The sequence below is a fragment of the Sminthopsis crassicaudata genome, chromosome 5 (genome assembly GCF_048593235.1).
Source record: "Sminthopsis crassicaudata isolate SCR6 chromosome 5, ASM4859323v1, whole genome shotgun sequence".
NCBI lineage: Eukaryota > Metazoa > Chordata > Mammalia > Dasyuromorphia > Dasyuridae > Sminthopsis > Sminthopsis crassicaudata.
Window position 1 is genome coordinate 24,508,078 of NC_133621.1, and position 8,614 is coordinate 24,516,691.

Below are 8,614 nucleotides of genomic sequence, written 5' to 3' on the forward strand. Positions count from 1 at the left end.
ACATTCTATAAGCAGGACTTCTCAACCCACCACTCTGCTCCCTGACCTTTCCCTGCAAAAGAATAAGCATCACCTGTACTTCATGAAGAAGGGACTTCCTAGTCAGTAAAAGGACAATAGTCTTCCACCCAGTAAGCTGAAGGACATCATTCCACAGTGTTCTGGCCTCTTGTCCTCCATGGATCTGCCTGTTTATGAGTTTTCACAATCAATTGATTCTGGTGGAGGAGGTATGAAAACCTCACAAGAAGGGTATGGATTGTATATATTTCTGTTTTGTTTTGTTCCTAGGATTTAGCAACACCTGTTTTCAAATCCTGTTCCCCTTGAATTACAATAAACAATTCTTAACAATAAAGATGAAATAAATGCTAACATTTACTTTTCTCCTGTGTATTTTTTGTTTTTATTCACTCTATCCCGTTGTGCCCAACTGATTCCCCATTTGAAGTCTGCTTGGAAAAGAGAGTGTAATGTTTTCCCGCTGACCATTTCCTTCTCCAATTCTTTGTAGAAATAGGGTATTTATCAGAATCTTTGCATGCATCTCATGAGCATTCCCCCTCAATTGGTACTTCATGGGTAGAGGAAATAGGAAGAGAAGGAGGGTCAGTTACACCATCAGCACCACCCATGCAATAGCTTTGTCTACTTCTATGAAATTATTACCAAACTCTCTAGTTAAAGCTAAAGAGGAAGGGCAGGATATATCTGATTTAAAAATTAATGAACAACATGTTATTTGAGAGTTTGACTCTTCAGGTCAAGAAAGGTAAAGATACACGCCATTGGATCTGGAAATAATCAAAGATTTGAAAAAGCATTGAACTGTTTATGGGGCTAAATCATCATATGTAAAATGGATATTAGAGAATTTGGCACTAGTGATTTGAAATCTTTAACAATGACAAGTAGAAAACCTTGGCAAAACTGATTGTGGCTTTCAGAATATAGTGAACTTTGTAGAAAACAAGCCCAAGGCAATAAACAAACTGGAGTTAATATACAAATCACCTGTGACCAACTAGCAGGTAAACGTCATTTAGCAGATGCTTTACCTCAGATTAATTATCCTTTGAAAGCATGAGTCAATTAGAAATAATTCAGAATTTTAGCAAAGTCGCAGGATACAAAAAAATCCACATAAATCCTCAGGATTTTTGTACATTACCAACACAATCCAACAGCAAGAGATACAAAGAGAAATTCCATTCAAAATAATGGTCGATAGTATAAAATATTTGGGAATATATCTACCAAAGGAGAGTCAGGAATTATATGAGCAAAATTACAAAACACTTGCCATAAAAATAAAGTCAGATTTAAATAATTGGAAAGACATTCAGTGCTCTTGGATAGGCCGAGCGAATATAATAAAGATGACAATACTCCCCAAACTAATCTATTTATTTAGTGCTATACCAATCAGACTCCCAAGAATCTATTTTAATGACTTAGAAAAAATAACAACAAAATTCATATGGAAGAATAAAAGGTCGAGAATTGCAAGGGAACTAATGAAAAAAAAGTCAGAGGAAGATGGTCTAAGTGTACCTGATTTAAAGCTATATTATAAAGCAATAGTCACCAAAACCATTTGGTATTGGCTAAGAAATAGACTAGTTGATCAGTGGAATACGTTAGGTTCACAGGGCAAGATAGTGAATAAAAATAGCAATCTAATCTTTGACAAACCCAAAGATCCCAAATTTTGGGATAAGAATTCATTTTTTGACAAAAACTGCTGGGAAAACTGGAAATTAGTATGGCAGAAACTAGGCATGGACCCACATTTAACACCACATACTAAGATTAGATCAAAATGGGTCCAAGATTTAGGCATAAAGAACGAAATCATAAATAAATTGGAGGAACATGGGATGGTTTACCTCTCAGACTTGTGGAGGAGCGAGGAGTTTGTGTCCAAGGGAGAACTAGAGACCATTATTGATCACAAAATAGAACATTTTGATTACACCAAATTAAAAAGTTTCTGCACAAACAAAACTAATGCAAACAAGATTAGAAGGGAAGTAACAAATTGGGAAAAAATTTTTACAGTTAAAGGTTCTGATTAAGGCCTCATCTCCAAAATATACAGAGAATTGACTTTCATTTATAAGAAATCAAGCCATTCTCCAATTGATAAATGGTCAAAGGATATGAACAGACAATTTTCAGATGATGAAATTGAAACTATATCCACTTATATGAAAGAGTGTTCCAAATCACTATTGATCAGAGAAATGCAAATTAAGACAACTCTGAGATATCATTACATACCTGTCAGATTGGCTAAGATGACAGGAACAAATAATGATGAATGTTGGAGGGGCTGTGGGAAAACTGGGACACTGATGCATTGTTGGTGGAGTTGTGAAAGAATCCAACCATTCTGGAGAGCAATCTGGAATTATGCCCAAAAAATTATCAAAATGTGCATACCCTTTGACCCAGTCATACAACTACTGGGCTTATACCCCAAGGAACTACTAAAGAAGGGAAAGGGACCTGTATGTGCCAAAATGTTTGTGGCAGCCCTTTTCATAGTGGCTAGAAGCTGGAAGATGAATGGATGTCCATCAGTTGGAGAATGGTTGGGTAAACTATGGTATATGAATGTTATGGAATATTATTGTTCTGTAAGAAATGACCAACAGGAGAAATACAGAGAGGCTTGGAGAGACTTACATCAACTGATGCTGAGTGAAACGAGCAGAACCAGAAGATCATTATACACTTCAACAATGATACTGTACGAGCATGTATGCTGATGGAAGTGGATTTCTTCAACATAGAGAAGAGCTAATCCAATTCCAATTGATTAATGATGGACAGAACCAGCTACATCCAGAAAAGGAACACTGGGAAATGAGTGTAAACTGTTATTTTTACCTTCTGAATCCAATTCTTCCTGTGCAACAAAAAATTCGGTTCTACACACATATATTGTATCTAGAATATACTGTAATATATTTAACATATATAAGACTGCTTGCCATCTGGGGGAGGGGGTTGGGGGAGGAAGGAAAAAAATCTGAATAGAAGTAAGTGCAAGGGATTATGTTGTAAAAAATTACCCATGCATATGTACTGTCAAAAATGTTATAATTATAAAATAAAATAAAAATTAAAAAAAAAAGAAAGCATGAGTCAATTTTTTATAGAAATAAGGTCTTTATCAGATTCGTTGTATGTAAAAATTTCCCCCAGTTTTCTGCTGTCCTTCTTATCTTGGCAACATTGATCTTGTTTGGAGTAAGTTTTTTAATATAATGAAATATCATAATGAATATAATGACAATCATCTAGTTATGCAAGCAACTTCTAAGAGAAATTTGTTAGATTTTTAGTTAACTGTAAATTCACTGAAAATAATTAGTTCAAAATCCATTCAGCAAATTCTTTAACATCACAGTTTTGTTTAACTACTGTGGTCTATTTCTTTCTTAAAATACCTAAAGTAGGATTTTCTATATCTGTAATTTTCCTTTTTCTATTTTTTTAAAATTTATGCCCTCTGCACAGTGCTGGAGATATGAAACCCCCTTTCTCTGAATTCATCTGCATGTGACAAGAAAGCATGCCATGAAAATACCTATTTTAATTCTTCTTTTAGACATGAACCTTCTGATAAAAAGTAATGGGCTTAAGTAATCTGAGAGAAAAAGACTGTGGGGAGTGACTACAATTCATATAGTTTCTCAAATTTCAATTGTGAAATTGAATTGTATTTCCGCTAATGAGGAACAATGTCTGTTTGTCCTATGTGTCTGTGCCACCATCATGTTTCCTTAAAAGTAACTTCTTTCCTGTGCTCAGACCAAGCCATAGAAAATTGGTTTATTAAAGCAAGCACAAAAGGGCCTATTCTGACATTGGCTTTCCTACTCCCCCAGTATTCCAACTAATGGATTTTTGAATAAACTCCCATCCCAGGTGGAGGTCTCGGGAAATGCTTCTTTTTATTGTATCCAAACAGTACGCTAAGTTATGATCTGAAACCCTCAAGAGTATATTTTCCCGCTGGTGTCACATTCCCCCGAATTAAGATTGTTTGTACCCCTGACACCGAGAAAATTCCTCAGTAGCAAGAGCCAGGCCAGCACAAGAACAGTAGAGGGCTTTACTAAAGGAGATCCCCTTTTGGCCTTTCCAACTCTCTACAGAGAGGTTAGCTTTCATGTCCCCCTCACTCTGGCTAAGGCACTTACAATTCATTGATTATCTCCACTCTGTCTGACTGAATCTATCTTCAAAGATACTGGGGGAAATGATATTCTCTTTAAACCCATTTCCCATGAATGAGAACTCTGCTCTTCCCATTTCTCTCTCAAGCTTCCCCTGCCCTACCCTGTGGACTCCTGTCAGTGAGGGATGGAAAAGTTTTTGTAAGTGTTGGAAAAAACCTCATCATCACGTGTTACCCTCTTTACCCAATGGCAAACACTTTATGAACACATTGACAAATGGATCCTTGGCCCCCCAAGCAATCCCTTTATTGCTACAAATGATACTGTTCCTAAGCTCTATTGGGGGAAGATTTGTTTTCTCCTAGGTTTATGACCTTCAAATGACCAGCTCTATATCATTAACTAGCTTCACGAATCTTTCTCAGAATTCACTGGATAACTTACTTCCATTACCTCCTAGCCCATTCCTGCAAATCAGGGTCTACATCCATTACTAGCAGGAAGTAGTTTCAGAATATGAGATCATGACTCCATATCCCAAAGGACCCTGGGCCCCACTTCATTGGAGGGACACTGATTATTGGAGTCAACAGACACTAGCAAAATAACACCCAGGATCTGAGGAGGATCCTAGTATCAAACATACCAAATTTGTGCTCATCGCTGCTATTGTACATTAATAAATTAAGTTGTATCACTATGATTTCACCAAACTTTGGCTTTGGTTCATCTGTGTAATACTCCAACATCAAAAATAATTGTAGTCCACTCTTAGTTTCTGTCCATAATTTAACACGTGTCCAATGACTTTAATGTTGCTCTGATAGACCCCCTTTTGTCTAAGAATTCCCAAACTATTTTTCCAAAGATTTCTTTTACAAATTCAGAGGGGAAATGATGAGGTCCTCAATGATGTATTGGACAGAGACAAGAAAGAATTGTTCCCTGAGGGAAGCAAGGAGTAGTCAATGATAGGGATCCATTTAGTTCCATAGTCTCAGCTTTTAGGGAAGTGAGCTGTAGAGGGCTGTAACTCTGAAAAGCTATACTCAAGATACTGTCAGCAGGGTGCTTATACTTAAGCACCTACTCAGTGTGATTAGTGAGAAACTGATTCTCTAATTAAACATATACTTATTGTGACATAGTGATAAAATGGCTCTCTTCACGGCTAATGCATGTTCCATTTGCTATAGGGATGTAATGGTCCTGATGTATTTGAGGGCTGACACACACAGACCCAGAGAAGATTCGGGACTCCATCTTTGACCACCCTTATGGTGACTCTTATGACTTCATCACTGTTCCACCCAAGGATCAAAGCCAGTCCTAAGACCTTCTAGAGAGCTAGCCTTATAATTTCATTTTTTCACCCAAGTGGGGCACTGAAAAAAAAGCACACCACATTTTCTGGCTCTGGACACAGGAACCTACACTCAGCAGTTTGACTGATGGGTTTGGTGAGTTCACAGGAGAAATCCCTGTGACACGGAAATAGCATAAATACAAAAATACACAATAGGAAATTTGGAAAGGGCTAGGGTTTCATATAAAATGGTAAAAATTCAAAAACAATTCTCCTACCCCACCCTGAGGGGAGCTTGTAGCATACATAATTACTTTAATAAAGAAGCAAAGTTTGTTGGTAACTTGAAGGAGATTATTGAACTCTTAAAGAATTTGCTGAATGGATTTTGATGTAATTATTTTCAGTGAAATTATAGTTAACTAAAAATCTAACAAATTTCTCTTAGAAGTTCCTTGCATAACCAGATGATTGTCATTATAGTCATTATGATATTTAATTATATTAAACAAGTTTCTCCAAACAAGATCAATGTTGCCAAGATAAGAAGGACAGCAGAAAACTGGGGGAAATTTTTACATGCAACGAATCTGATAAAGACCTTATTTCTACAAAAAAATTGACTCTTATGCTTTCAAAGGATAATTAATCTGAGCTAAAGCATCTGCAAATTAACTTTTACCTGCTAGTTGCTCAAAGGTGATTTGTCTATTAACTCCAGTTTGTTTATTGCCTTGGGCTTGTATTCTACATAGTTCACTATACTCTGAAAGCCACAATCAGTTTTGCCAAGGTTTTCAACTTGTACTTGTTAAAGATTTCAAATCACTAGTGCCAAATTCTCTACTATCCATTTTACATACGATGATGTAGCCCCAGATACAGTTCAATGCTTTTTCAAATCTTTGATTATTTCCAGATCCAAAGGCGCGTATCTTCTCCTTTCTTGACCTGAAGAGTCAAACTCTCAAATAACATGGTGTTCATTAATTTTTAAATCAGATATATCCTGCCCTTCCTCTTTAGCTTTAACTAGAGAGTTTGGTAATAATTTCATAGAAGTAGACAAAGCTGTTGCATGGGTGGTGCTGATGGTGTAACTGACCCTCCTTCTCTTCCTATTTCCTTTACCCATGAAGTACCAATTGAGGGGGAATGCTCATGAGATGCATGCAAAGATTCTGATAAATACCCTATTTCTACAAAGAATTGGAGAAGGAAATGGTCAGCGGGAAAACATTACACTCTCTTTTCCAAGCAGACTTCAAATGGGGAATCAGTTGGGCACAACGGGATAGAGTGAATAAAAACAAAAAATACACAGGAGAAAAGTAAATGTTAGCATTTATGTCATCTTTATTGTTAAGAATTGTTTATTGTAATTCAAGGGGAACAGGATTTGAAAACAGGTGTTGCTAAATCCTAGGAACAAAACAAAACAGAAATATATACAATCCATACCCTTCTTGTGAGGTTTTCATATCAAATCAATTGATTGTGAAAACTCATAAACAGGCAGATCCATGGAGGACAAGAGGCCAGAACACTGTGGAATGATGTCCTTCAGCTTACTGGGTGGAAGACTATTGTCCTTTTACTGACCAGGAAGTCCCTCTTCATGAAGTACAGGTGATGTTTATTCTTTTGCAGGGAAAGGTCAGGGAGCAGAGTGGTGGGTTGAGAAGTCCTGCTTATAGAATGTTTATTGAGATGAATGGCAGCAGGAACAAAGATGGGAGTCCACTGCACAGAGAGTCATGGGACCAGGCTTTGTCCCTGGAAGTGGGGGGCCAGGGCAAAAGATGGGCTTGACAGGGGCTGTGAAGGGAATAGAATAGAATTTATAAATAAGGGAACGCTGGAGAACGTTGTAAAAGCCCAGAGTGCCAGAGGAATATTGCAGGTACACCCCAATGCGAGGGAAAGGGCTTTTCACTCGATGGTTCAATGGCCCAGGATAGGTTCGTAAATAGTAATCTTCTTCCTTCTTGACACACTGAAGCAGGAACAGAGATGTACAGGTCACTTTCTTCCCACTCCTCCTCCTAGTCCTCAGGGAGGGGGTGTAGATCCCCAGGACCCACTGAGGTAGTTGAGCCACATCCACCTCCCAGTACAGACTGCCTGAGCTGAAGGCCTGCTCAGCAGAGACATAATGAAGAGGAAAGTCCTCAGGAGGCTTAGTCTCCTCTGGCCAGTCCTCTGCAGCCTTGGCACTCTTGAGATCCCCAGAAACGGAAACACAGGAATCAGCTGATGTGGGGTCCAGGGTGAGTTCCACTTGCAATCTCTTGAGAATCTCCATCAGGCCAGGGATGGGATGTTCTATCAGTTCTGGGGTGACAGCTTTGGCCCTTTGAGACAAAACAGCATCGATACTTCTCAGTAGGTGCTTGGAATCCTGGAGCAGATCCACATGGGGTTGGTGAGCTAGAGCCTGCAGCTCTAGCATGAAGTCCTGAAGGGTTTGCAGGTGCTGGGATAGTCTGTCCTGGTTGGCCTTGTGCTCTTGCCTTATCCTTTCAGGGACTCCTAGGGACTTCTCCTCATCCAAAAGTAAAGTGTATATTTTGGAGTATTCCCTTGAAAACAAATTGCTCCAGTCAACAGCGGGTTTCTCCTCCTGGGCAAGAAGTTGCTCATCTTCCTCCAGATGATTCCCCAAAAGACTCCGAATGTGCTGGAGCTCCCTCCTGTATTTGTGAGCAGCCTCTTGTACTGGGGAGATCTTGTGAGCCCCATGCTCTGGGCTTTCACCACATGTCACACACAGTGCTGTCTGGTCCTCTTCACAGAATAGCTTGAAGGGTTTCTGGTGACGGACACACTGGCTCTGTGCTTGAGTGCTCTGCATAAGCTTGAAGCTGATTTCTTTGCCCAGCTCAGTCAATTGTGCTAGGCGCCTGTTCACTAAGGGGATCTCCCCGTCCTGGGAAGCTTGTCTGCATTCGGGACAGGAGAAAGCTAAAGTTTCCCCTCTCCAGCTGGAGGAGAGACAAGCTTGACAGAAACTGTGCCCACATCCGATGGTGACAGGCTCACAGAAGTAGCACCTGCAGATGCTACAGGTGATCTCACTCTGCAGCTCCTTCAGAGGTTTCCCAGGGGCAGCCAT

General features: G+C 39.1%; 1 protein-coding gene across 1 annotated transcript; it reads right to left on the reverse strand.

The window, feature by feature from the left end:
- Positions 1-7,201: 7,201 nt before the first annotated feature.
- Positions 7,202-8,614, reverse strand: LOC141543795 (tripartite motif-containing protein 43-like). Its single transcript, XM_074269518.1, has one exon. It carries the CDS (start codon positions 8,612-8,614, stop codon positions 7,202-7,204), a length of 1,413 nt encoding a protein of 470 aa, XP_074125619.1.

What these genes read in the sequence shown, in the direction of transcription:
- LOC141543795 (XM_074269518.1), bottom strand. Translation starts at nt 8,614, where the DNA reads ATGGCTGCCCCTGGGAAACCTCTGAAGGAGCTGCAGAGTGAGATCACC.